The sequence below is a fragment of the Mirounga angustirostris genome, unplaced genomic scaffold, assembly GCF_029215605.1.
Source record: "Mirounga angustirostris isolate CCGP_5_RB_7025 unplaced genomic scaffold, mMirAng1.0.hap1 SCAF_15, whole genome shotgun sequence".
Classification (NCBI taxonomy): domain Eukaryota; kingdom Metazoa; phylum Chordata; class Mammalia; order Carnivora; family Phocidae; genus Mirounga; species Mirounga angustirostris.
Window position 1 is genome coordinate 86,641,633 of NW_026991723.1, and position 27,923 is coordinate 86,669,555.

Below are 27,923 nucleotides of genomic sequence, written 5' to 3' on the forward strand. Positions count from 1 at the left end.
CCCGCGGTGTGGTCGGGGCGGGCGGGGTGCAGCGCGGAGTGTGGGCGCCGGAGCCCCCGCGGTGTGGTCGGGGCGGGCGGGGTGTAGCGCGGAGTGTGGGCGCCGGAGCCCCCGCTGTGTGGGTGGGGCGGGGCGGTTGTGGGAGTGTGGACACCGGGCCTCGCAACGCTGTCCAGTCTCAGGCCCAAGTCCTGGCCTTTGCAGGTGGGGGCCTGTGGCTTCAACAGCCGCATCCTGTCCTTTGTGTACCCCATCCGGCTGGTACGAGTCAACGAGGACACCATGGAACTGATCCGGGGGCCCAGTGGCGTCTGCCTTCCCTGCCAGCCAGGTCTGCCCCGGGGTTGGAAGTGGGGTCAGAGCAGGAGAGATTGACCCGGGAGGGAGATGGCACTGGGCGGGGTGAGTGGGGAGCCCTTTTCTGACCAGTGGCCATCACTCAGCTCTTCTCTTAGGGCCACAAGTCATTTATTTTTTGTCCATCCGTCCTTCCATTCCTTATCCCCTCTACCCATCAGCCCATTGATTCACTGTTGGGTGGAGGACCCCCAGGTTGATCCTGGCCCAGCCCCTCAGCTCTGTGCCTGAGTCCTCTCATCTGCGAGTGAGGCTGACGGCAGCACCATCTCCTGGAGTCGCCCTGGGGATCATGTGTGCTAAGGAACGCACAGAGCCAGGGGCCCCAGGAGTGCTGGCTCTGGTCAAGCTGTCCATGGAGAGCTTGGCCACCCTTTCGTATCGTTTGTCGTTCCATATGCTCCATGCCCAGACGTTACTGAGTGCCTCTGTGCATCAGACCCGCCGGGAGCAGCTTCCCTGCCCCAGAGCGGGATAGCGTTTCTGTGGGAAGCAGTGTGAACAGAAGTCAGATCAAGATGCAGGGTGCATTTGGGGGTGGGGAATGGGTAGAGGAGGCCATCAGAGTAAAGCTGCTTTGCCTTCTCTGCCCCCAGGTGAGCCGGGCCAGCTAGTGGGCCGCATCATCCAGCAGGACCCCCTGCGGCGCTTCGACGGCTACCTGAACCAGGGTGCCAGCAATAAGAAGATCGCCAAGGACGTCTTCCAAAAGGGGGATCAGGCCTACCTCACCGGTGGGTGGGCACCAGCCCCTTTGGGGGTACAGGGTGGAGAGGAATGAAGGGGCCCTCCCCCACCTTCAGAGAATACTGCCCCAGTCCCAGCCCTCCCTGTCAAGCAGATCCTGGGGTTTTGTGAGGCCGGCTGGCCCAAGCCCGGCCTCATACTGCGCCCCCGTAGGCGACGTGCTGGTGATGGACGAGCTGGGCTACCTGTACTTCCGAGACCGCACGGGAGACACGTTCCGCTGGAAAGGGGAGAACGTGTCCACCACCGAGGTGGAGGGCACACTCAGCCGCCTGCTGGACATGGCCGACGTGGCAGTGTATGGTGTCGAGGTGCCAGGTATCCATGGGGGAGGTGGGAGGTGCCAGGCATGTGTGGGGAGGCCCTCCTGGGGGGCACCGCCGGCTCCTCACGGTCCACGCTGCCGCCCCCAGGAACCGAGGGCCGGGCTGGAATGGCTGCTGTGGCCAGCCCTGCTGGCAACTGCGACCTGGAGCGCTTCGCACAGCTCCTGGAGAAGGAGCTGCCCTTGTACGCCCGGCCCATCTTCCTGCGCTTCCTGCCTGAGCTGCACAAAACGGGTATGTCCCCGCCCCTGCCGAGCTCCCAGTTCCAGGCCTGTGGCCCTTCCTGGCTCCTTCTGGAGAGACCTGGGGGGGCTGTCATTTGCCCTTCAGCCACAGCATTGCTGTGTCATTGGTAAACAGACCTCCCTGTGTACAAGTGAGCGGACTGAGCCCTCAGAGAAGGTTCACACGTCCATGAGCAGAACAAGCGTTTACTGAGTACCTACTATGTGTCTGCCAGGCCCTGTGACAAATTCTGATGGGACCTTTGCCATCTTTGAGGAGGAAGCACAGGACAAGGAATTCCAAGGGCAAAGAACAGAATACAGATCGAACCGACAGAAAAGCAAACGAAGGGGGGTACAGTGCCTGGGAGGCTCCCTGGAGGAGGTGACCTTTGAGCTGAGACCTGAAAGGAGTGGGAGGCATTCCAGGCTGGTCCCTAAGACCGGAGGGCACTTGGGCACGAGAGGAAGGGAGGGAGGCCCCCGAAGCCGGAGCCATGGGAACTGTGGGCAGTGGTGTCAGGGGGGGCAGAGAGGCCAGGGGGGGCCAGAAGACTGTGGGCTGGGGAGCCTGGGCTGTGTTGGGGCAGCAGGGAGCCACAGAAGTGTTTGCGTCGAGCAGTAGCCTGGGTCAGGTGTGTGTGCCACGTGGCCCTCTGGCTGCTGTGTGGGGCGCGGGCGAGGGCTACAGGCAGCCCTGGGGGAGCACGGACACTAGCAAGGGGCCGTTACTGTTAGGAGAGAGGTCAGTAGTGGGTCCACAGTCACACAGCAGGGCGGTGCCAGCCTCCTGTCTGTTGGGCCACTGACGGGTCCCCTGATGGGCAAGAAGTCGGTCCTTGCTGCCCTGTCCCGACTCCCCCCCCACACACACACCCCCAGCGGCTCACCAGCTGCTCAGCCTCAGGCCACCTCCCTTGTGCTCATCATGTCACCCCCTGCCTTGCTGGAAGGCCTTCCCGGACCCATGTCGCCCCTGCCGGCTGGTAGGCTCCTAGCAGCGCCTGAAGCAGTGCCGAGGGTCTAATGGGGACACTGGTGCTGGGCTCGTGATGGAGCCTGGGAAGCTCCTGAGGTTTGAGTGACAGCTGAGTTCTCTGTGCAGGAGAGAGGCAGGGAAGAGGCCTCAGGTTTCAGAGGCTTTGCTGCAGCACACACGTCCCTAAACTTACTGTAGTGCTTAAAACAGCCATTTTTTGCTCTCAGTTGTGGGTCAGCAGCTTGCAGTTCAGTTCAGCTGAGCGGTTCTTTTTTTTTTTTTTTTTAAAGACTTTATTTATTAGAGAGAATGAGACAGAGAGAGAGAGCATGAGATGGGGGAGGATCAGAGGGAGAAGCAGACTCCCTGCCGAGCAGGGAGCCCGATGTGGGACTCGATCCCGGGACTCCAGGATCATGACCTGAGCCGAAAGCAGTCGCTTAACCGACTGAGCCACCCAGGCGCCCTCAGCTGAGCGGTTCTTCCGTCAGCCCCGCCTGGGGTGGAAGAGCTACCATCAGTCGTGACTTGGCTGGGGCTGGAGGGGCCAGGATGTCCTTACTTACCTGTCTGGCTTCCAGCTGGTCGCTTCTGCAGTGCTGACCAGCAGAGCTGTCTGCGCTGGTGATGGCGGCCCGTGTGCGCGCTGACCAGCACCGCGGCCGCTAGCCCGTGTAGCTGCTGAGCGCTCCAGCTGGGGCCAGCGTGACTGCGGAACGGAATCTTACGTTTCCGTTCATTTTAATGAAATGTATAGAGCCCCTCATGGCCAATGGCTATCCTACTGGATAGGGCCAGTCCAGGGGGCGTCCCTGGGCTGTCTCACCTCTGCTCTCTGTGGCTCCTCCCCCTTCAGAGACTACACTGGTATCAGGTACCCCCTCCTGGAGTGGAAGCTGCAGGGCCCCTCAAGGCCTGGACTCTCTGAACCCTCATGGTCTGTGGGTCCAAGCAAGTCACAAGGCCAGTTCGGATTCAGGTGGGGGCTGAGAAAGATTCCAGCTCTCACTGGGAGAAGTGGCTAAGCCACCAGGCAGCAGAGTGTGCATCCAAGGAAGGAGGGAACCTGGCCATTTCTGGCAATCCGTCATAGCCGGGTTCAAATCCCAGCTCCAGCGCTTACTAGCTGTGTGGCGTTGGCCCGGGGGTGTGCCTCGCCACGCCAGTCTTCTCCTCTGTCCATTGGGCTGATGCCAATGACTGAGAAATACAATTACCGTGATCTACAACTGAGAAAACATTGCTGCTGTTGAAACTATTTCAGAGATGTTAAAAGCTGAAAATACATGCATTGTGGAAGCCATAGAATGCTATGGCGCACCTGCCCCAGGAATTTACGTGCAGATTAGATGAGCTCACACCTGTACCTGGGAGGTGCTCAAAGCACAGAAGGCCCGCGCTCTGGCCCTCCCTCTGCTGCCAGTCAGGGCTTGTGGCCTTAGATGGATAGTTTCGCCTCTTTGGTTCTCAGTTTCCCCAGCTGCAAGCAGAAGGTGGGTAGTGTGGCACCCCACCGCAGCGCCAGGGCTGCTCTGAGCAGTGGTACATAATATAATTAGCTGGAGTCGCCTTTGCAAAGTGCACCTGTGTCCTGCTGTGCTCCGTGCCTCATTCCTGTGTTCTCCCCAGGCCTCTTCCTCTGTCCCTCTTCAACTTTGGTGTGCAGCTTCCCGAGGCTCAGGCCGCTGCCCTGCACCCTCTGACCCATCTTCCCTGCTCCCTCAGGGACCTTCAAGTTGCAGAAGACAGAGCTTCGGAAGGAAGGCTTTGACCCGGCAGTTGTGAAAGACCCGCTGTTCTACCTGGATGCCCGGAAGGGCCGCTACGTCCCGCTGGACCAAGAGGCCTATACCCGCATCCAGGCAGGAGAGGAGAAGCTGTGATTTGCCCCGAGTCCCTCTAAGGGCCAGCGGGTGCTGGATCCAGAGCCCCAGCTCCCACCCCAGAGGGGTCATGGGCAGTGCCAGACCAAAGCAGGCAGGGCCCAGCACCTCCGCCCCGAGGTGCTGTGGCCCCCCTCCACCTCAAAACTGCCAAGTGACTCACTGCCGCCTCCCCCTGCCCCCCAGGAGGCTTTCTGTGAAAGCCTCAAGTCCATATTCCATCTTCAAGGCCAGGTGGGGCCTCTGGGCCCCGAGACAGACCAGGCCCCTTAGGATGATGTCTTGGATCAGGGCAGGGGTAGGTGGAGGGTCGCCCAGCACTCCCCAGAGCACAGGGAGCTTGTAAATGGGACCAGGGCAGAAGCCCCCAGACTCAGGAAGCCAGCAGAGTGGGCAGGGGCTGCAGTGGCTATTGATCAGGTGGCCAAAGAGGAGGATCCTGGCCCCGGAGCTGTTCCAGTGTCACTCAGCACTGCCCGCACCTCCAGGAGGATCGGAGGAGGACCCCGACCTGCAGCAGGCACCCTGACTGAGTGCCCTCCCCCCCGCCATCCTCCTCTCCTGGGTGGCAGCCTGGCTGCCCCTCAGGCGGGACCTTTGTCCTTGTAGGTCTGTCCACATCACTTTCTCCATCACAGTCCTGGGCTGGCTATGAGAGGAGGAGGGGTGGGGGTGGGGGTCGTTCAGGGGCCAATAAACTGCCTTCACTCCCCCTAGCCTGTGTGCATGCCACCTGAGCTCACAGCACCTGCTCAGGCCCCACCTCCTGCCCCTCCAGCCTATTCACTCACCCAGACTTAGGGATACAGCAGGTAAGACGCCCTCCTTGAGTTGGCAAGGTATTTAATAGCATGAGCTTGAAAGTCCAAACCAGCTGTGTCACTTTTGAGTTTGTGGTCTAGGGCAAGTGACTCAGTCTCCTCATCTGTGAAAGGGGACTATCGAGGATTCAGAGAGCACAGGTACTCATGTTGAGAAAAGGGCTGTTCAGAGCCTTTGAGGAAGAAGAACCTAACGCGGGGCCTGATCCCATCTCCAGACCCTCGCCCGTGCATTTCCCCGGGGGTCTGGGGGCTGTGCGAGCCAGAGCCGGGCGGCCTGACCAGCTCTGGCAGAGTCCAGGAAAGCTTCCCAGAGCCATGTGCCCAGGGCTGCAGGACCGGCCGTGCCAGTGGAGAGGCAGCTGTCCCCGAGGCCCTGTTGCCGGAGTCACACCCAGGCTGGAAACGCATGGCCCATTGGGAGAGGGGTCCCACCCAGCCCAGGGCAGTGGGCAGCATGTGCCCCTGGGCCTTATCTTCACTATTTAAGCTTCACCGCAGTCTGTCAGTCACTTGCTGAGGTCACACAGCAGTAGGGGGAGCTGGTGGGCTGGCTGGAATGCAAACCCAAGCCCCTGTTGCTTCCTGCTGCTCCACCCACCGCCTGGTGCGGAAGGCCAGGGGAAAGCCGAAAGAGCTTCCATTCCACCCTGCCTGTGGAGCCCACTGTGGGCCCCGCCCTTGGCCTGCAGCCGATAGCCAGGGTGGAGGGCCAGGATGAGATACGGGATGCCTCCTGGAGGAATGACTCTGAAAAAGGAATCTGATGCTCTTGGGGGAAAGTGGGGGGCAGAGCTGGAGTCCTTGGAGAGAGGTGCTGAGGGGGTTTCCGGGGCGGGGGGGGGGAGGTGACAGTCACGGTTGCAGTGTCCCAGTGTGACCAGCAGAGGGCATGCAGAGCTTAGAGAATCCCATCTTGGTCCTTTGCACTCAGCCTCCAAAAGTGGGAAGGAGGGGCTGTGAGTCCCACCTCAGGCCCAGGCAGGTACCCAGCCCAGAGCACCCCGTGGCAGGGCTTTGAGGGCCTAGGGTCAGATTTCCAAGGGGCTGGACCTGACAGCGTGGCTTTGTCTTTAACCCTTAGCAGTGAGTGCTTTCTAATGGGATAGCGCCCCCCACCAGGGGGCCCCATTCCTTCCTTAAGGTTGAACACAGTCACCAAAAGGCAGTATAGAGTGATGGTTAAAAGCTCCAGCTTGAACAGGCATGTGTTCGAGTCCATTCGCCAGGCTAAGCCTCAGTTTCTTCCCCTGTAAATGGAGATTACAAGATAAAAAAAAAAATCTATATTCAGGTGTTAAGACCCCAGACTAGGCCTGAATTGACCACTTCCACACCACTCTTCCACCCCCCTTTGAAGGGCCTTGGGAGCTCTCCCATCTGCCTCTGATCATCCTCAACCACTGCTGTGTGAATCATCGTGCACACACAGTAGATTCTCAGTGTGTCCTTGTGACATTCACGACTGCTTATTGGGCATTTCTTGACGTTTATATGGTGTTTCACAGTTTACAGAGTACGGTGTAAGTTCATCTATGGAGCAGATTCTAAAGACCTACGCAGGACGGGGGACGGGGCAGAGGCGGTGCATGGTGAGCAAGAGAGACCTGGGAGCCGACTGTCTGGGGACGGGAGAGTAAAACTAGCGAATAAAGAAGCAAAGGGTGTGTGGTTAGCTACACCTACTAACCCAGGGCCCTTGTGGGGTGGGAAGTCCTCTTTCCTGGTCAAAGAGGCTTTTCAAGGAAGAGTTATCCAAGAATTGGAGGCAGAAGTGTTCAGACAGAGCAGGAGGAAAACGTAAAGGCCTGGAAGTCCATGGTGAGCAGGGCAGATTACAACAAGCTGTGAGGCTGCAGGGGAGTGCAGGTTGGGGGTGGAGTAGAGCTGAAGCAAGATACGAAAAATGAGTCCTTTGTGGGCACTTATACTTGCACGCTTCCAGAGACTGGGGGCTATGCTAGGAGGTCCCTGCATTGGTCAGACCCACTTCCTTAGACGTGCTAATGGCCACCACGGATGGAGCCCCTCTGTGCCTGGTGCTTTGTGTGCATTGGTTCATTAAATCCATACCACAAAGCAGCTACTATTTTCATCCCCATTCCACAGATGAGGAATCTGAGGCTCAGGGAGGCAAAGCCTCTCCCAAGACCACAGAGCCTGTGAATGGCAGCGCTGGGATGCAAACCGCCTTCCCTGAGCCTCAGTATTCGCATCTGCCACAGCGCCAGGGGGAGGCTGGAAGGAGCCTGTCTCGAGCATCCCCGGAGGTCCTACCGCCCTCAGGACAGGCAAGTGGCCGACCAGGCCAGTGCTTAGTGTATCACTTTCGATCCCTGGGAAGAAGGTTAAATACCTCCGAGGGGCCCATTGAGGCGGTGGCAGTAAGGGAGGAGGTGACCAAGTGACTTTCAAAGGGGCCTGAATGCGTGGCCGGCCCCTCCCCCACAAGGAGGGGGCCCTGCTTCCTCCCAGCCTAATGATATTCTGGGCTCAGCCCTCGTCTTTGGCGGCAGTTTAACCCGAGCCGGGGCGGATTTCTTTCTCACTGATCTCAGCTTGACACCCAATTAGCACAAGAATGGGAGGAGGAAGCCTGAGAGAGGCGCCTCCCAGCCTCCCGGGGCGCACGAGGGGAGCAGGCGGGAAGACAAAGGGCAGCGGGCAGGGGGGCACCCGCGCCCTTGCCTCCCCCCGCAGACCCCGCCTTTGTCTCCCTAGTTGCTTCAGAGGGGCTGGAGGCCGACGCCCGGGCTGGCTGGCCTGCTGGAGGACGGGGGATGGGGCCCAATTCCCCTCGTCTGCGTAGATCCCAGGGGAAGGCATTTGGGTGATCCGGACCCAATGGGAAGCCGTCAGGGTCAGTGATACTGAAGGTGCTACAACCTGGGGTTGAGGCCTGACACTTAGGGACCATGCGCAAACCACTGGTTCTGAGCTTCAATTCTCTCAATTTGGAAAATGGGGTAAGAGTAGTCCCTGTGAGCAGTCAATCAGTGTGCATGTATAGCACCTGGCAGGTGTAAGGTGGGCATTCAATAAACACTCTTAGAATGAGTACGTTAAACTAATATTGTTACTAATTAAAGAGGTTGAGTGGCGTAGGTTTGGGGTCAGGAGAAGGAAGGACTTTCTGAGACCCAGGCATTCACAGAATGGGCTGATTTTTTTTTTTAACTTTTATTTATTTGAGAGAGTGGGCGAGAGAGAGAGAGCGCGAGGTGAGGGGCAAAGCGAGAGGGAGAAGCAGACTCCCCGCTGAGCAGGGAACACGGGGCTTGATCCCGGGACTTCAGGATCATGACCTGAGCAGAAGGCAGACGGATCAACTGACTGAGCCACCCAGGCACCCCCAGAATGGGCTGATTTACCCAGAAGGGAGCTCCCATTTCTGGGACTATGCAAGAAGATAGAGGAATCCCTGTCTGTTGAGATGTGGGAAGATGCCTCCTTCCTAGGAGCCCTCTCCCTCCCACCATTCCTTTGGATTTGGGCTTGGTGTGACTTCCGAGAAGACTTCCCTGATCCCAGTGCTGGATTAGGGCGCTCCTCCAGCTCCCACAGGGCCCCCATATGCCCCCTTTGTAACACTGATCACACCACGTGGTCCATTTTTACATCTGTGTCTTCTCCTAGAACAGTCCCAAAAGGGCAGGGACCTGTTGGTTTTGTTCACTGTTGTGTTCCCAGCACCAGCACTGGGCCTGGTGCTTAACAGATACTCAGTGAATGTTTGTCAGATGGCTGAAGCCCTTCAAATGCTCCCTAGCTCTTGTGTTCCAGCCCCAGGAGGGGTCAGTTCCTAGGGTGAGAGAATATTCAATTCATAGAGGTGAGCTGAGATCAGAGGCTCAAGGGCTCTGAACACCTTCTAGGAAGGCCCTTACCTTTGGCAGAGAGAAGCCAGTGAATGACTGAGCAGGGAGTGATGTGTTCACTCACTCATTCAGCAAGCACTTATCAAACCCCTACAATTACAAAGCTCCCTACCACAAGCCAAGGATCAAAGATGAATCAGGCAAGATTACTGCCCTACAGGAGCTGGGTCTAGTGGAAGAAACTTAGAATATTTTTGCTGAAAGGACTTTAGATCATTTGGTCCCCAACCTTCTTTACAGATTAGGGAAACTGAGTTCCAGAGAGGGAAAGTGACCAACCCGCACAGCATGGTACACGTGGGGCCTTTCCATTTACCGCAGGATTCCTTTGTGCCCTTTGAGGACCAGGGATGTGTCTCATTTGTCTTCACTTTGCCAGTGCCCTGGAACAGTGCCTAATGCATTGAAATGGCTCAGGGATCTCCATGGAGTCAAACTGTGCAATGAAGCCAAGGCCAGAGTGAGGGAGGCGGGAGGCAGGCAGGCAGAGAAGCAGGTACAGGTGCAGGTGATGGTGGTGGTGGTGGTGGTGGTGGTGGTGGTGAAAGATTTGGGGGGTTGCAAAATCAGCTGAGATGGGAGATGAATCCAAATCGGTTATTTGAATATGGGAGAGAATTACGAACAATGCCCAAAGTTTCTTGCTTGAGTGTTTCAGTGGGTGGCAGTGGTATCCTTGAAATGAGGAACACAGGGGAGGGCCTGTTTTAGGGAAAGAGGCACTGTGCCAAGAACTCATTTAGTCCTCGCTACAACCCTATGAGTTAGGGGTTGTTATCCCCATTTTACAGATGAGGAAACTGAGGCACAGACATGTAAGTTAAGGGACTTACTTAAACAGCTAGAAGTGGTGGGACTTGGATATAAAGCTGGCAGGTGAATGCCTAGCTCTTTTTTTTTTTTTAAGATTTTACTTATTTCTTTTAGAGAAAGAGAGAGAGAGAGAATGAGTGGGGGGAGGGGCAGAGGGGAAGGAGTCTCAAGCCGAGTCCCCGCTGAGCACAGAGCCTGACCCAGGGTTCAATCTCACAACCCAGAGATCATGGCCCAAGCCAAAAAATCGAGTCTAACCGACTGCACCATGCAGGCACCCTAAACTCCTTGCCCTTAACCATTTTATCGCTCCACCATTGACCATCAGCCTACCCCACCGTACGCTACCAAAGCTAAGTTCAATTTGGAAGTGTGTTTTAGACACTCTGGGGACATCTACTTTACTCCAATTCTCCCCTGGGCTTTTGTTAACAGGCTCTAGTAGTCTTATCTTCTTCCTCGTGCCCCTTCAAACCATTCACACTGCAGCAAGTAAGGATACTTTATTTTACTTTTTTAGTTTAGGTTTTTTTTTTTTTTTTAAGATTTATTTATCTGAGGGGCGCCTGGATGGCTCAGCCATTAAGCGTCTGCCTTCGACTCAGGTCATGATCCCAGGGTCCTAGGATGAGCCCCACTTCAGGCTCCCTGCTCAGCGGGAAGCCTGCTTCTCCCTCTCACACTCCCCCTGCTTGTGTTCCCTCTCTCGCTGTGTCTCTCTCTGTCAAATAAATAAATAAAATCTAAAAAACGAAAAAATATTTATTTGAGAGAGAAACCGCACACAAGTGGGGGGTGGGGGGGCAGAGGGATGGGGAGAGAGAGAATCTCAAGCAGACACCTGCTGAGCTCAGAGACCTACTCGGGGCTGGATCTCAGGATTCTGAGATCATGACCTAAGCTGAAATCAAGTCAGATGCTCAATCAACTCAGCCACCCAGGTGCCCCAGGTAAGGATATTTTAAAACACAGTTCAAATGTCACCCCCTCCCCAAACCTTTCTGAGGCCTCCCACTGCTCTTAGAATAGAGATTAAATTCTTACCTGGCTCCCAAGGTATGATTTGGCCCCTGCCCCCTTTCTAGCCTCATCTCTTACCAGGTCCTCTGCTTCCCAACTTCCACCTTCCCTTCTTGGGGTGCCCCGGCATGGTCTCCCACCCAGAGCCTTTGCATCTTCTGTTCTCCTCATTGGAATGCTCCCAGAGGTTTCTCTCCCCCTCACATCCACCTACTTTACTCAGGCTTTAGAGCTCAGTTCAGGTCCAGCCCAATCTGTTTTCTTTTTGAAGTTCCTGTGACTTCAGATCACTTCTTTCGGTTTGAGATTTTATATTTATTAGTATACTGGTTCGTTTATTTGATTAGAGCTAGCTTCGCCCACTAGCCCGTGAACGCCCTAAAGGCAGGAACCTTGCCCATCCCGTTCACCACACACACCTATAACACTCACCAAGATGCCTGGTACACGGAGGACATGCAATAAATATCTGTTGAGTGAGTAAATCCCAAATCGATAACCAAAGGGGCAGATGCATAGCGACTCGATAGCTCAGGAGAGATTGCTGGGCTGGAAATAAAGATTTGCAGTCACTTACAATTCAAGTCAAGACGAATGGACGGGCTCACCCAAGCGGTGTGCGGGCTTAAGAGAGATTTGTTAACTTTTGCAAGATAAACAGTAACGTGGCTCACAGGTACCGCACAAAGATGCCCGGGGCCCACCTCGCTACGGCTCCCACAAGCCGCTGCCCACCCAGCCCTCTGAACCCCGTCACTAAAAGGCAGAGGAGACCGAGAGCCTCCAACAGCGCCGTGACCTCCCCTCCGCTCTTCGCTCTCCGCCTTCCTCCAATAGCTGCGGAGGATGGCTCCCTGGGTACCGCCTCTTCCGTCCGCGCCTACCGGAAGTGGGGCGGGAACGCCGGAAGTTGAAAGGGAATTTCCTGTGAGCTCGGCTTCCTCAACATGGCCGCGCCCTTGTCAGTGGAGGTGGAGTTCGGGTGAGTCACAGAGCTTGGGCGCCCTGGGGATGGATTGAAGTCGTAGGGCCCGGAACTTCCCTCCCTCTGCTTTGGTCCCCGTCACGACCGAATCGCCAAGGCTCCCGGCGCCTTCCCAGAGCTACGCCACCCGCCTCGGAGAGTCTGAGAGGTTCGGTCTCCCTTGGCGACGAGGCCGTATGTCCGGGAATAGAGGCGCAAGCCCAGTCGTGGAGGTGCTCTCTGGGCACTCCTCAGTGCCCCTGTGCCCTGCCGGACCCTAAAGGCGTGACGGTTAGCTGGCGGCCTCCTTACCTTCCTTGCTAATCCCGTTTTGGACCAGGCCCGTGTGTCTGGCATCTGAGCTCCTAGAACCGAGAAGGACCACCCTTCACCCCCAGATTTCTTCTTTCGCGCAGCAGTTTCCGCCTACACGGTTCCTAGAGCCTTGTTTCTCGTGGGATGTGTAGCCAAGACGGGACTCCTTCTCTTTCTCAAGATTTGGGAGTGTTAAACAGACCTGAAACCCTTTCAGGACCTTCAGGAGACTTGCTGATTGCCTTCTGCAGATCTTGAGTCAGGTGGAGATACGGGGATAAATAAATAGCACGGTGGAGGAGGCTGAGTTGGCAGTACAGCATGCCCAAGACGAGAGGAGCAGGCTTGGGGCACACACACCACTAGCTAAACAAACCCAGATCAGGGAGGAAGGCTCCTCAAGCCACTATCTTCTGTCCCCTACAAACAGGTTTGTCATGTGATTTCAGAGCTGAGAGAAACTGCAGAGCTTGGAGAGAAGGCAAAGAAACTGAGACCCAACAGATGGGTGGTAGAATTTCAAGTCACATGGGAAACGCCGGGACTAGATGTGTGTGTGTATGTGTGTGTGTGTGTGTGTGTGAAGATAAACAAGCCAAGGCTTATATGAAAGGGAAAGTCTGAAACGGTAATTTAAAACCTCTGGCCATAAATGCCTTTCCTTCCATGGGGTGCCCCCAGTTTCTTTCATGTTTTCCCTTCACTGGATAGTCCATTCAGTAGCCATTTATTGAGTGCCTATCATGTGCCAGGCAGTGAGCCAGGCACTGAGGATACAAAGATAAATAGAACTCTGTCCATGTCCTCCAGTGTTCAGTGTTTCTGTCCGTTAGAATAAGGGAGTAGTCTCATGAATGTTAACTGCATTTTAATTGACAATATTGTCTGGCCCCATGGGTCCAATTAGAACGATACTGGTCTGGCCTCCTGACTATTTTGCTTCACTGACCCTTGGCTCAGCTATACACCCACCCCACCCCACCCTCCTATAGCTTGGTTCTAGGAGGATCCCTGCTGTTTTGACAGGCTTCAGCAGAGCTGAAAAGAGCTGCAGACTGCCGGTGTTAAGGTTTATCTGCAGTCAGCCTACCTTTCGTCCTTACTGAGTCAGACATGGTACTTGTTCATCAGGAATGTCTGTCTGCCAGGTACTCTGCTGGCAGCCGTGGGGAGTCCTACTATGAGGAAGATAGGGTCCCTGCCATCCAGAGCTTACGGACTAGCTTAATTACCCCTTTTCTAGCCTAAACATCTCTAGCTTCAGCCTCCCTCACCCCCAAGAGCAAGAGTGAGCCCCACAGCATTCCTCCCCTGTCTCCCCATCTCCTAACACCTCCTCTCACCACCTCAGTGTCCTGTGAGAATGGCAGCTTCTCAGGAAGCAAGAATGTCTAAGATGTATGCCAAACCCAGATTCCTTCTCTCTTTGTCTCAGTGCATGTTTTCGGCCCTGGCTTCTCTTTCATTATCTACGTTTCTTAGTGGACTTCCTTCACCCCTCACTGTGAACCTGAGCAGATTTGCAAAGAAACCACCTTGCCCATCATTCTCTCCCTTCTGTCCCTTGAGTGCCACTCTGGTCCTTGAAGAGTCCATTTAGGATTTTGCCTCTTTTCCCTGAGTAGATGTGGTCCTGTCAGTCCGACCAGCTTTGATAGACTCTCTAGAAGATCTCTCACACCGTTCACTCTCTTGTGAGGAACGAGTTCTGCCCTCCTTTGTCTTGCCTCCTGAACTGTCCTGAGCGGTGCCTTTTCTTAGATCACACAAGGCTCAAAGTATGCAGTAGAGATGTGTTGTGTGTCCAGATGTGAGATTCCCTTTCCCTCACCCCTTTTCTTTCTTCCTGAGACTTGTAGGTGTTGGCAAAGGGAGGCAGGGCCATTGAGGTCAGAGAAGAAGGAAGAATGGGCATTTTCATTCATTCAGCAAATATTTCTTGAGTGCCTACCGTGTGTCAGACCCTGTTTTAGGCAGAGCTTGTACTCTAGCAGGTAGAAAGGAAATAAATAAACAAAACAAAAAATACATGAGATGAGCTGATGGAGATAAGCTAGAAACAGGGAGGGCAGTTTGGGGATCGTCTGTACCAGCCACTGGTACCAACAAACACTCCCATCAGGAATTAGGGGGTGAAGGGAAGATGAAGTAGCTTCAGATGTAACTCCTTAGTTGAGTTTGAACAGCAGACCCTGTGGGACATAAGAATGTCTGGCTTTGGTTCTCTTCTGGGACCAAAACAGGCCCCTTGCCCGCCTCCCTAAATCTCTCCAGAGGCTGGGTGTTCACCTTCCTCCCCTCCAGATGTGCTGGCAGTAGAAATGCCAGCCCCTCCCTTGGGAGCCAGTGAACCCAGTGGTGACGGGTCACTCTGAGCGAGACTGCTTCTCCCTTTCTCCACTTGCAAAGGGAAAAACAGCCTTGGCCTCTGAGCCTGGCACCACCAGGTTTGGCCACTCTTGGTTGTTTGCCTGGGTCCCAGTGCCTCCAGTTCCCACCCCTCTTCTCTGACCCCCAACTCCTGAGCTCCTTGCCTGTCACCCTCCCCCACCCCAGCTGCTGCATGTGCCAGCCCCCACCCAGGAGAGAACGAGGCTCTTGGAAGGGGATAAATGGAGGCTCTGTGCAGGCTTGCAGCTGAAATGGCCCTGCGCGCGGCCACAGATGGGCCTCCTCTCCCCCTCCACATTTCTGCATCAACAAAGCGTGACCTTGTTTGGATGACAGTCGCCCCATGTTTCCCCCATGACAATGCTTGCCTTGCCTTTGCCTCCCAGTGGACTGTCTCAGGACATCTCTGTTCTCTGAAATTGGGAAAGGGTGGTGGGGTGGGAGGCGTCACATCCATCAAAAGTCTGTTAAGGCCTTCTCAGTTAAGATCCATGTGAAGTCTGAGATGGGGATCAGGAGACCCAGAGGAAGAAGCACTGTGGGGCATTGAAAGAGCCCTCGTGTCCGCATCATAAGCCCCAGCTTCTGGACTTGGCTCCAAGCATCTCTGCTGTCCCAGCTTCCCCTTGGCCAGGTGCTGGCACACGGAAGTGAACCAAGCTGCCTTCAAGGGGCTTCCTGACCTTTGGGGAGTCTTGTTTTCTTTCTGTCAAGGTTGCTGGGGCTGAGCAGAAACCAGTTGGAATTTAGATCCTACTTCAGCCACTGCCTCTGTGACCTTGGGCAAGTCACTTAACCTCTCCAGGCCTCAGTCTGCTTCTCCATCGGATGGAACTGATAATGTTTGCCTCCCTGACTCCTTACCTGGTTTGCCCTGTGGATGAAATGAGAGGAAGAGTGTTCTTGTAAATGGCAAAGTTATTGCTAAGCCCAGTGGAGTCTCAACCTCCAGCACTGTGGTGTGCCCACCAGGCCAGCAGTGTGTGGCACAAGCTGGGCCATTTCAGACCCTCCCCTGGCCAAAGGAAACCCCTCAACACACAGGGTCTCCATCATGTCTGATAGTGGCTTCTCAGCACTTGTGTAGACGGAAAGAGATTGAGGCTTGAGAACATGAAGTCACGTGCCCAAGGTCTGGGCATCAGGCAGAGGTGGAGTGTGGTCTGCATCTCGGGGCAACAGCTCCAGAGCTTGTGCTCTGCACCCATATGCTAAGCTGCCTCTTGAGAAAGTAGAGGAGTAAAAATGAGAGTCTGCAAAGTTGGGTGCCTGGTCATTGGTAGGACTTATTTACATCCTACTAGACCATATCAGGAAGTCAAATTTGAGAATCAGTCACATACTGGTACTCGAGCTGTCCCTGAACCTCAGTCTGTGCATCTCTTCAGCTTCTAATGTCAGCCCCCTCCTCAGTTTTCAGTCTTGGCTAAGTTTTTGCAGGAGCTCACCTGGCTGTCTTTCTCTGGCCCTCCTTTGCAGAGGCGGCGCGGAACTCCTTTTCGATGGCGTAAAGAAACATCAGGTCACCTTACCCGGACAGGAGGAGCCCTGTGAGTATGCGCTTTCTGGGCCCCTCTCTGGGGGCTGCTGAGCGGGAATCTAAGGCATCACTCAGCCCTGTTCAAGAGGGAATGGGTAGAATTTCCCTGGCCAGAGGGAGAGAGGAGAGTAAGGAAGAGACATCACTAGAGTACCCTTCCCCCATGCTCTCTAAGATGAGCCAGCTTTGCAGGAGGGAGGTAGCTTAGCTTCGTCCTTACAGATGCGGGTTCTGTATTCAGACAGACTGGGAGTTTGGATCTCCTTAGAACCTTAGGCCAGGGGCCTCACCTCTCTGAGCTTTAGTGTTCCTACATATGAGGTAAGGACGGAAGTCCCTATGTGCTAAAAGCCATAGCATGCATCTCCGTTGTTACTCGATGGCAGCAGAGAGGTGTCCTCGTGAAGGGGGTCACCTTCATCAAGAATGGAACAGTGTGGATGGGCTCACATGGTGAGGGGGTTTAGATGAGGCGGAAAGTATCCAGCCAGAAAGGATTGGGGAAGTTGACTAAGGGAGACAGTGAGATGTTTTTGTTTGTCCATTCAAGTACTTGCTCATTATCCTTTAACAAGTATATGCTGAGCAGCTCCTGTGTGGCAAATCATGTACCAGGCACTGGGGAGACATGCAAATATGAGCCAGTCTCTGCCTTCACACTGGGCGGGGGGGGCGGGGAAGGCAGTGGTTGAAGAGGTAACTTGCAAGAGTCCAGCTGGGTAAATATCCGTGTAGCCTAGAGGCAGGGGCCTGGGCATCACAACCCCAGAGGTGCCCTGCAGCCCTAGCAGTGGGTCCTCACAAGAGCAGAACACTCAGAGGCGCCTGGGTGGCTCAGTCGTTAAGCGTCTGCCTTCGGCTCAGGTCGTGATCCCAGGGTCCTGGGATCGAGCCCCGCATCAGGCTCCCTGCTCTGCGGGAAGCCTGCTTCTCCCTCTCCCACTCCCCCTGCTTGTGTTCCCTCTCTTACTCTCTCTGTCTCTCTCTGTCAAAAAATAAATAAAATCTTAAAAAAAAAAAAAAAAGCGGAACGCTCAGAATGGGAGCCCATCTCCGCCTAAGGCTGAGATACTTCGGGAGGTGGGGGGATCGATCCCGTGAGGAGGCAGGGGAATGGGGTTCATGGAAGCAGGCAGTTGAGAAATGGTCATGAGCTCTGACGGGGTTATTCTGGAACTGGACACACATCTGCCAGGAATCAAACAGTTGTCCAAATTCACTGGCTGCCAAGGCTGTCTGTGACCCTGCCTTGGGGTGGAGAGCAGTGGCACAGGATGGGGTTGTTTGCCACATTCCGAGCCGGGGGACGTTAACCGAAGCATAGGACGCTGCCATCCTTGAACTGGGAGTGGGCATGAGGCTGGGGTGAAATGTCAGGACTGGGGGGCGGTGTGCGTCCCCGGTGAGGGAAGACCCAGGAAGATAAAGGTGACTGGTTCTTAGTTTGACAGATGGCCACACAGCCTGGGGAGGGAACAAGGGGCTCTCAGAAGAAGCCTTTCAAGGATCCAGCCGTAAAGACCTGGCCAGGAAGTTAGTAAAGTCTCATGAGTTATGATTCATTTACCCCGCGATTGCGTGGCTCAGATGTCCCCAGGGTTAATGATTCCAGTCCCTCTCATTCGCCCATTGGTTGAATGGTTACCATGTGCCACAGCTGGAAGAGGTACTCACTCTGTGGTTGGGGTTGGCATATCTTGTTCTGATGCCTCCTTTGTATCAGGCACTGGACTAGTTGCTGGGTATTCGGTGGTGAGCAAAACAGATGCGGCTCTTGGTGGTGAGCAAAACAGATGCATGGAGTGTAGTAGAAGTGGAGGCAGGCAGCAAACCAGGAAACACCTAGTGTGGTGGGCATTGGCATGAGGAGAGCAAACAGGTGCTTTGAAGGAGAGCACGCGGTAAGGGAAGGTCTCTAAAGGGATGACTTTGAGGTGAAGGCCTGAAGGGTAAAAAGCAGCTGGCTGGTAAGTTGGGAGGGAGAGCAGAGGTGCTGGGGCCCATTCCAGGCAGAGGGGGTAGCTCTTGTGAGGGCCTCTTGGTCAAAGGCCTCAGGGTGGTCTAGGAACTGAAGAAAGGCCAGTGTGATGAGGACCACAGGCTGAGTTTGGCATGGTAGGCACAACCCTGGTTGGTTGTGCAAGTAATTGTCACAAATTCTTAGGTGGTAACTGCCATTATTATTCCCAGTTTAAAAACTGGAAACCCCAACTCAGAGATGCCAGGGGTCATCTTAGTCCACACCATATGGTTATTTAAATGGCAGTGCTGGGATTTAGAACCAGATTTCAGGGTCTCCAAAGTCCTTACATGGAGCCACGAACTCCCTGAGTCACATGACATCTCACACCTGCAGTGTATTTTCTGGTTTCTACACTTTTCTTTCGTTCATTCATTCATTTGTTCATGCCTTCAACAGCTACTTGCTTTGATTTTTGTAGTGACCCCAGTGGATATTATATATGATCAAGAAAACCAAACCTCAGAGAGAGAGAGAGAGAGAGAGACAGTGACCTGTCCAAAGTTACGTAAGTAGGGAGGCAGGGCTAAGACCCAGGTATTTGATCTCTCGTCCTTCATTCACTGCTTAGTGGGTAGAGGGGGCCTCCCCTCCCCTCTCCGGGATGGCAGAAAAGCAAGCAGGGGAGAGAAGCTGAAATGGCCCCTTGACTCAGTCTCCGGGCCCTTGGCTGTGGATCTCCACCCCTGGTTCCCATTTTCTCCCTGCTGCGCCCAGAGGCGTAGGTCACCCTGCAGCCGCAGAGCCGGCTGCCAGCTGCCAGGCACTACCCTGGCACACAGGAGCCCAACGGGTGCTGCCAGCAGAGTCCCACTCTTCCCCCCAGCCCGTGCCCAGCTCTGTCGACTGGCAGCCTTCCCAGCCCAGGGGCTGCCACTTGGCCAAGCAGGTCTCGGAGACTCCAGCAGAGAAAATAGCAACCATAAGATTATGGATTGTGACAAGTCTCACAAACAAGGGGACTCCAGGGCCCTGGGTCCTGGGCCAGGGGAGAGCTTCCAACCCAGCCAACTTGGAGAAAGAGGATGGGCAAGGCCAAAGGGGGCGAGCCTGCAAGAGGAGCCCTGGCAGTGCGCATTTGCAGATCACTTACTTCTGCGGGCCTCTTTTTTCCCATCTGTGAAACGGGAGGTTGGGCTAGATTTAGTCTTTATTGAGCTGGTTACCCATTGGACATCCACAGTTTGGAGAAGTTGCTTCCAGATCTGAGCCCATAATTCTGGGCATCAGGCTGTGTTGGTGAGAAGGTATGCTTATTGAGGGGGATGTCCTAACAGCCATCTCCTTGATTGACAGGGGTTGGTAGGCGCCATCAGTTTCGGACATTGCGGCCACTGGGGGCTGGCTTTTATACATCAAGGGTCTCTTAACGCAAGGCCCCCAGCCCATGGTTGGTCAGTGGCCTGGAGCAAACCCAAAATGTCAGGGAAGACAGACTGTCCCCGTGTGGTCCTTACCTGCCCTGGTCCCCAGGAGGAGACAGTAGGCCTCACCTTTCCCTGCCCTTCTCCCTCTGCCCTGCCTTTGTATTACAGGGTGGCCGGCTAGGGAGCTGGAGGGAGCTCCCGGCGCTTTAAACTGCTTAGCATGCATTTCACAGCCTCTCTGGGGCCAGCTGTTCCTTTCTCTGCTCTGGGGCCTGTTTGCTGATCCCCTCCCCACTGCCCTCCTCTCCCCCAACCCCTCCCAGTCCCTGTGCAAAATTGCTTTTGAAAAGATCCACTTTCTGCTTAATTAAACAATGAGGAGCGTCCCCTGCACATCTGTAAACCTCCTTCTGAGGCCAGTTTAGCCCACAAACTGCTCCATTCTTACCCCCATTCACTTGTAAATGGACCCTCTGATGTTCCCTCTACCCTCTCTTCTCCTTTACTCCCCCCATCCCTGCTCTTTCTTCTCCCTTTTCAACTAAGGCCTGGGGTGGGCTCCCAGAAGAGCCTGGAGCCTGGTGGACTTGGTGGGAACTGGAGCGGTTTAACCTTATGGAGGAGAAGACTTAGGGGATCCAGCTCTCCCAGATCTGAGTGGCATGGGGAAGAGGGGCCGCTTTTGTTGGTGTGGTCCCCACGGACCAACCAGGCTCCTTGGGAGTGTCAGGAAGACAGATTTCTGGTTAGGAGAAAAGTTCTCCCTGGAGGTGATCAAAGAGAGGCTGGATGTGGGTCTGTTGCAGTTGGGGTTCATTATCAGATAAGACCTTGGGATTGTTCTCTTTCAGCCCAAGAAGCTAGGATGGACACCAGTGGAGGGCCCCTGCCACAGTGGATGGTCAGTGTCCCCAGACAAGGACAGTCCACTGGGGCGAGCGATCCTGGTGGGAGCTTTTGTTGGTGCTCTCTAAGAGTAGTGTGTGTGGTGCCCCTTTGCCGGCAGCCTTCAGGAGAGCAGTCTGGCAGCCAAGAGGATAAGGAGCCCTGAGTCACTGTGGGCAAATGGACATTTGTCCTGTGTGTTGGACACTCCACAGGGCCTGCTGCTACCTTATGCCTGAACCCTCATGGCAGTGCTTTGGGGTTTGAATTGCTGTCCCCATTTGTCAGAGGCTGACACTGAGACTGAAAGGCAAGGTGACTTCCTGCGCAGGGCATCTAGCAGCGGCCCAGGGTCTCCCGGCTCCAGAACCCCAACTCTTAACCACCCTGCCACAGCACAGCAGCTCCCACTCCTGCTCTTCCCCAAATGCGCAGGCCAGACTTCCTCATGGAGACCTTGTTTTAGGTGCCCATCCAGCCCGGCCTTCTGGCCCCCACAGCCTCAGAATGTGAGTCCTTCCACCTTGGTTGTCCCGGGAGCATGTTAGGGGTCTGAACATCTAAAATGGAGGAAAGGGGGCACCTGGCTGGCTCAGCAGAGCATTGAACTCTTGATCTTGGGGTCGTGAATTCAAGCCCCACGTTGGATATAGAGGTTACTTTAAAAAATAAATCAATAAAATGATTTTTATAAATAAAATGGAGGGAAGGCCAGTGTCTGGGGCTCCCTCACCATTCCCAGTCCCCCCCATTCCCTCATTGCCCTCGCACTTCTGATGGCGAGGTAATGGATCCCTCGGAAAAGCCCCAGCCAGTCCCAGCACTATCCCATGAGTGCCGGGCTGTCGCAGCCCATCCCCAGGGGGCCAGGGGCCTGAGCAGAGTATGCAGAAGCTCAAGACATTGGGAGAGGGCAAAGGGTACAGGTTTTCCCTCTGGGTCACAGAACAATTACAGCACGGATGTGCCAGGAGCTTTATATGGATCATCTTACTCGGTCCTCACAACAGCCCTGTGGGGTGTTCTTACCATTCCCCCAAAGAAGGAAGCGGAGGCTCAGAGAACCCCACAGCCAAGGTCATAGGGCCAGGAAGTAATGGCTCAAACTCAGAACCAGGACTGCCTCTGTTCTCAACCTCTCCTCCGCCCTCTGCAGTTGTCCGCATTTTCAGCAAATACGTCAGGCAGGTTCTGTGTGGGAGACTGCGCGGGGTCCTCAGGACATGCCGGGCATTTGAGCTGGATCTTGATACCGAGCGTCACCAGAGAAACGTGGAGCAGCGGCCCAGACAGCATGGGTTCTGTACCCACAGAGCACAGTTGGGGTTCACGAGGAAGGAGAGGCCTCTTCCAGAGCAGATCTGTCACAAGGCCCCTGCATGCCCCGCATGGTCCGGCCTGCTCTCGTGCTGATCTTCTTGTCTTCTCTGTTCTATTACCTCAAACCTGCCAATTCCATCCTGCCTCAGGTCTTCGTGTATGTGCCTTCTTCTGCCTGGGGTGCTTCCCCATCCTGCCCTACTCATCCTTCAGGCCTCAGCATCAATGCGAACATCTTCCGAAAAGTTTTCCTGCCCCCTCACTCAGGAGATAGCATTTATCGCAACTAATTGGCTGTCTTCCTAGCACCTGGCACATAGTAGTTGCTCAATAAATATTTGTCTTGTGAGTGACTACATGGGATCCCCGGAGAGAAACCACCCTCAGTGGAGTGGGAAGGCAGGAGGACCTAGAGGGGGAAGATGAACGGGAGATTCCCCAGAGCCACCAGTCCCTGACTCTGCTCAACCCTTCCTCCTCCCCTGGGCGCCTTTGGAAGCCGACCATCTGGCTTGGAGGCTATTTGCATATTGTCTGGGCCTCAGCAAGCCTAGCAAGATGTCCCTGGGGGTGTGTTTCAGGCCAGGCTGTGTGGCCCTTGCAAGTCCTCCCTGCGAAGGGAGCAGCGAGTTCCACCTCTCCCCACCCCCAAATCCAGGCATGGGGGAACAATACGGCGACCTCACCATGGAAACAGGCTATCAAGAATGTGGGCAGGCCTGGGGGGCACAGAGGAGGGAGGGAGTGACCTCAGCAAAGAGGAGCATCATGATAAATGAGCCCGTACCGACAGCAGACTCACCCCCCAGTCCACCCCTCTGGGACTCCATGATGGTGCCATCACTTGGATGACCCCGACATGACCACTAGCCCTCCCCCCTCCCCTCAGCCTATCCAGAGTGGAGCAGAAGCCCCCTCCTTTTGGAGGGAGTCCGGGCCCTTGACCCAACTGGGTCCCGGTTCTGTACAGGCCAGCCGGGGCTGTGGAGGTGCATCTGGTGGCCCTCGGGCCAGGCACTGCCCAGTGCCTCTCGGCTCCTCCACACACACAGGCACAGCCCCGCCTGCCACGGCCGGCTGATGGATGCATCAGACCCCATCGGCTGTATCGAGCGGCTACAAGATGTATGGGCTGGCGGCCCACCAGACAGTGCCAAGATGGAGGCCGAAGGGGAGCCTCTGAGACCAGGCCTCAGGGAGGAACCCAGCCAGGAGTCCAAATGGACTGCAGCTAGTTGGAGGCTACACTCTGCATCCCCTGCCCGCTCCAGGGACCATGAGGACTCCAATCTGCTTTGTTTAAAAGCAGGAATTACAACTGAAAGGCGGCAGCCTCAGATCTTGGACACTTTGCCCATGGCCCCGTGCTCTGCTGGCGGACACTCCAGGGAAGTTGGCATGGAGCAGAGTGAATGGGTCCGTCCCGGGTGCAGCCTGCCTGCCTCTCAGGAGGGTGGCATGCAGGTCAGGGAGAATGCCTTAAAACCCTGCCCGAGGCTGGTTCTGTGGTGGAGACACGCTTCTGGGCCGAGACTGGGGCAGAGCGGAGCTTCTCAGCCAAGCAGCCTTTTCCTCAGCTGCAGGCCGGGGCTGTCACTCTGCATGGAGAAACCAAGGCGCTGCCTGGGCCCTTCTTCAGCTTCGCCTCTGAGCTCTGCTCAGGCATGGGTCCAGGACAGCCGATCCCTCCGGGAGACTAAGTCAGGATGGAGGTGGCTGGCCTCAAGCCCCTGTGACTTCCTAGAGACTAGTTGTCTCCCCGGGGCTTTCAGTCCTCAAGTGGTCTCGAGGAGAGAAGGAACTGCAGCCTCAGGAGACAGTCTGTTGGAGGAGGAGACAGTTGGACATTTGAGGGCTGTAGGCTTTGAGGTGTTTATGGAGCCAGGTTTCAGTGTGCTGTGGCCTGGGACCTGCTCCTAGGAAAGGAGAGGTGATCCAGGGGACAGGTAGCTCTGAGCCTCCACATGATGTGCACAGAGCTCAGTGGCTGTCCCAGAACCCCAGAGTGGCTGACCTCAGTGTCCAAGCTGAGCAGGAGAGGCCCTTTCGATCCTGAACCTCTTGCCTATTCAGGGTGGCCGTCCCTGGCCTGGGGGGACTCTGTGAAGGTGGGGGTAGCGGGGCAGTGATTTGTCAGCGGCCCTGGCTGGTGAAGGATCCTTCTCTCCCTCTGCCAGAGGAAATTAACTGATGTTATCGGCTCAGCAATTGTTTTTCTTCCCTCACAAAGGGAAATATATGCAGACCCCTCTGAGGGCAAAGCTGAGTCCTCCCCATCTGGGACTGGCTGGAGAGAGAAGGGTGGAGGGGGTCCTGCCGGGCCCTTCAGAAGCCTGTCTGTCTTGAGGCCCCGTCACCTCTTTAAGCCTTGAGCAGCACCACTTTCTCTGAAGGCCTCTCTGGCAGGATGCTGGTCACCTAGCCCCCTTCCTCACTTTGGGAATCTGAAAGTCCAGGGGTCACAAGAGCCTGGTCTAAAAGAGGCCTCTGAGCCCCATGTTCACTTCCTTCTGATCCAGGCAAGGTTCTGGGGGCCGGGAATCATTGGGGTTTGACACGAGCTTGTTCTGTGCCTTCCTCTCTAGGGGACATCCGGAACCTCCTTGTCTGGATCAAGAAGAATTTGCTAAAAGAGCGGCCAGAATTATTCATCCAGGGAGACAGCGTGTGAGTCCCTTTCTTCCCTTCCCTGAGGAGGGCAGGCGGGGGCAGGGGGGAAGGAGGTTTGAGCCCCTATCCTTGGGTTCACCTGCAGCCTTCTTGGGGTCCTGTTCTCCCCTTTATCCTCCCTCTGTCTCTGGGCCTCAGCTACTCTCTCCGTACAGGAAGTCCTGAGAAAAAGATGCTGCCCACAGTCCCTTGCATCCCTCGACAATCTGGGACTGTGGTTGTCCCGTAGAACGTTTTGTGATGATGGAAATGTTGTGTATTCTGTGCTGTCCAGTGTAGAAGCTGCAAAGCACATGAGTCCGTTGAGCCCTAGAAATGAGAATGGTGCCTCCTAGATGCCGTCCTGGAGGGCACAGGTCTAGAATCCCAGGGAGTCACTGTGCGCAGGTGCACGCACACACGCGCACGTTCGTGCTCACTGGGGTGAGCACACCCCTGCCCCTAGCCCAGAGCTTCTGGACCTGTCCCGGACCTAGCCTGGCCTCCTGGGAAAAGAGCCACACTCCGTGTCACAGCCAAGAAGTCACTCTGCTTCGACAAGAAGGAGGCCTAAGGTGTAAGAGAGGTGGGCAAGGCACTTGTGGGAGCCAGTCACCATCCCCTTGCAGCGGAGGTCACCAGCAGGCCCTGGGTGCTAAGGCTGCCGTTCAAGCCCTGGCTCAGGTCACGGTCCTGCCGTCCCAGAGGCCACCCCCCAAGGACAGTAGTGCTCCTTGGGCTGCTGCCAGGCGGGTAGCTGTCCAGATGTCAGCCTCCCCTGCCTTACAGCAGGCAGGGCTGCTCTCGGGTATGTGGGTGCTTGAGGCCCCGGGCAGCCTTCCCTGGTTCCGAAGAGCCAAGATAGCCTCATCTCCAGGACAGGCCTGCGGGAGGCCCAGGAGGGTGAGGTGAGAGCCCTGGAAAACTGCTGCTGCCAGTGGTTACAGGGGTAGACACAGGCAGGCAGGTGCCTGCCATGCATCGTCCCGTCTCATTCTGGCGCAGACCTGGGAGGACGGCTGCGTAATTTGTGCCATTTGCAGATGAGGAAACTGATGCTCGGAGAAACAAAATGAGTTGCCTGAGGTCTAGGAGGTGGTGCTGGAATTTGTACCCGTTTTCCGTATCACCCGAAAAGCTACGACTGTCTGGCCTGGTTTCCTTTAGACTCAGTGTCCCCTCCACTTCCTGGGTGATTTTTCATCAGAACCTCAGGAGGACAAGCTCCCACCACACTGTCCTCCAGCCCAGGTGTCTCAGCCTCTATGCCCCTGCTGCCAACTGCCTCCTGCCCTTCACTCCCAGCTCCTCATGCCCTCTTTCCCACAGGCGGCCAGGAATTCTGGTGCTGGTTAACGATGCGGACTGGGAACTGCTGGTCAGTACCTCGGGAGACATCCCTCCCCTCACTGCTTCCCCAGGACAGCCTTGGGTCTTTCCTCAGGCCCAGCGGGGTTGGCTGGCTAGTCCCGGGTCCCACTTGGCTTCCAAAGTGGGGCCACTCAAGTCTCCCACCCGAGGGAGGAAGGAACAGGTAGCTGGGGGAAGTGGTGTTCTCGCCTCCATCCCGAAGATTGGCAGGTTAATATGCAGGGCACCCATTTTTCTGGTAGGTTTTATCCTTCTCTCCCAAAGCGACCAAGCCCCCTTCTCCCCTCCCGACAGCTGAGGAGAAGCCCCTGACGTCTCCTTTCTCTCCTGGACCAGGGCGAGCTGGACTACCAGCTGCAGGACCAGGACAGCATCCTCTTCATATCCACGCTGCATGGCGGCTGAGGGCCCCGCTCTGGGCCCGGGTTCCCTTGGCGTGGGGAGAAGAGCAAAATCAGACATCCCCTGGGGCCCTGCTTCCAGGTCTCCCTGTCCCTCTTGGCTGCTTTCTTCCCTGCTCTGTCCCCCGAGCTCCCTCCAGGCAGGGAAAAGAGGCCAGGTGCTAAAAATGAGCCTTTCTCAGGCACGTGAGTGGGGGCGGGCAGGCTCAGCCCTGCCTCCCTCCCCAGCAGCTGAGGTGGGGGAGGGTGCCCCTCTGCTTTGTCACAACAGGAGGGGGCTCCCTGGCCAGGTGACCCAGCTGCCTTCCATTCCTTGTGTCTCAGTCTAAACATCGAGTGACCACTAACGAGACACTCCAGCTCCCGGGCTGTAGTGTCTTCGTGGGGAAGATGAATGGACAGGAATAGCTGATAGGAAGCCCCTCCCTTCTCCAAGATGGGAGGAGTCTCTGCCTCAGTTTCCCCATCTAGACAGCAGAGGGCTCTGGCTGTCCCCCACTGATACCATTATGGAACCCCAGCTGGGGTCCCCTATTCAGTGCTGACTCCCCCCTCCCAGCAGCTGCTCGTCCAACCACACCCTCCTCCTGCTCCCCCATCCCCAGCCCTTGACCCTGGCTGGCCTTCCCCCCCCCCCACAGGCCACCAGATGGGCTCCTAAGACCCTCCCCCAGCAAAAGGCTGCCTGCAGCTCATTCTGGAGAGAAAGAGGAGCAGGCAAAAGCTTGGACTGGCACATAGAGGCCTGGGATGTCAGAGTGCCTCAGTTTCCTCCTCAACAGCAACTGAATGTTTATAAGTATCTGAAAGCAGGTGTGATCCTTGATGGCACAAATGTAGACTTTATCTCCTTTCCCACCTCCTGCAGGAAGCAGGGTGGGGACAGGCAGCACCTGGTAGGCAGGATGGTTTGCCCCTCCTCCCTTCATCCCTTCTGGAAGTCTTGGGGCCTCATTGCCTGCAACAGCTGGCCTTGGGCAAATAAAAGACTAGGGTGTTTACTAGCTTTGCCTGGAGCTTCATCCTTAGAAACCAGTGGCACTCCACATCCCCCCAGCCATGGTCCCTGGTCCAACCTCTCTGCCCTTAGCCTAGGACTTTCAGAGCTGCCCTTCACCCAAAAAGAGGGCAGGGGTTCAAACCCAGACTACACAGACTGTCTGGGAGAGAATGGTCTGAGAGGGCCATCTGGAGAAGGGGATGGCAGAGCCTGTCTGTGCTGCCCAGTCTGGGTCCCAGGACACTTCTCTACTTGTCCAAGGCCAGGCTTTGTCCCACCAGCTGCAGCCCGCAGCCCCAGAAACCAGAATGGGGGTGTCATCTCAAACTGCTGAACCTCCCTTCCCATGACCTGGAGAAGAAACTTCACTGGGGAAAAAACCTCAAAAAAAAAATTAGGGCATTAACATCATCCCACCCAAAACATTGTTTTTCATTAAATGTCAATAATTTAAGGTAGAACCTCTCTCCTGTGGAGATGAAAGTGCCAAATGGTTGTCTCAGCAGTGTTGGGGGTGGAGGGGATGTGTATGCACATCATTCTCAAGGCCTAGAGGACACACGACCCCTGGCTTCTGGGCTTCTCTCCAGCAATCTACGGGTAGAGACCCTCTGGGTATGTGTAGGTGGGGGCCAGCCATGTTGGGGTTATG

General features: G+C 55.7%; 2 protein-coding genes across 6 annotated transcripts in view; both read left to right on the top strand.

Moving 5' to 3' along the window:
• Nucleotides 1-5,232, top strand: part of SLC27A4 (solute carrier family 27 member 4) — a 28,934-nt gene extending 23,702 nt beyond the window's left edge. For all 4 annotated transcript variants that reach the window (XM_064579361.1, XM_064579363.1, XM_064579360.1 and 1 more), the window contains 5 exons: nt 205-331; nt 954-1,091; nt 1,258-1,422; nt 1,518-1,664; nt 4,359-5,232. In XM_064579361.1, the coding sequence (XP_064435431.1) occupies nt 205-331; nt 954-1,091; nt 1,258-1,422; nt 1,518-1,664; nt 4,359-4,516 (735 nt within the window). In that variant the 3' untranslated portion in view covers nt 4,517-5,232. The remainder of the gene's footprint in view (nt 1-204; nt 332-953; nt 1,092-1,257; nt 1,423-1,517; nt 1,665-4,358) is intronic.
• Nucleotides 5,233-11,860: 6,628 nt separating this feature from the next.
• On the top strand, nt 11,861-27,275 carry URM1 (ubiquitin related modifier 1). Of its 2 annotated transcripts, XM_064579364.1 has the most exons (6): nt 11,861-12,030; nt 16,198-16,268; nt 18,700-18,786; nt 24,436-24,517; nt 25,829-25,877; nt 26,207-27,275. In XM_064579364.1, exons 1-6 carry the CDS (start codon nt 11,996-11,998, stop codon nt 26,273-26,275), a joined length of 393 nt encoding a protein of 130 aa, XP_064435434.1. In that variant the 5' UTR covers nt 11,861-11,995; the 3' UTR covers nt 26,276-27,275. The 2 variants fall into 2 exon arrangements, with proteins under 2 accessions (XP_064435434.1, XP_045739213.1); XM_045883257.3 differs by lacking the exon at nt 18,700-18,786.
• Nucleotides 27,276-27,923: the final 648 nt, after the last annotated feature.

Bases quoted from the DNA above. Each gene is read 5' to 3' on its own strand.
- URM1 (XM_064579364.1), top strand. From the start codon at position 11,996: ATGGCCGCGCCCTTGTCAGTGGAGGTGGAGTTCGG. The intron at 24,518-25,828 runs GTGAGTCCCTTT...TCTTTCCCACAG, and splicing joins TTCATCCAGGGAGACAGCGT to GCGGCCAGGAATTCTGGTGC. The intron at 25,878-26,206 runs GTCAGTACCTCG...CTCCTGGACCAG, and splicing joins ATGCGGACTGGGAACTGCTG to GGCGAGCTGGACTACCAGCT.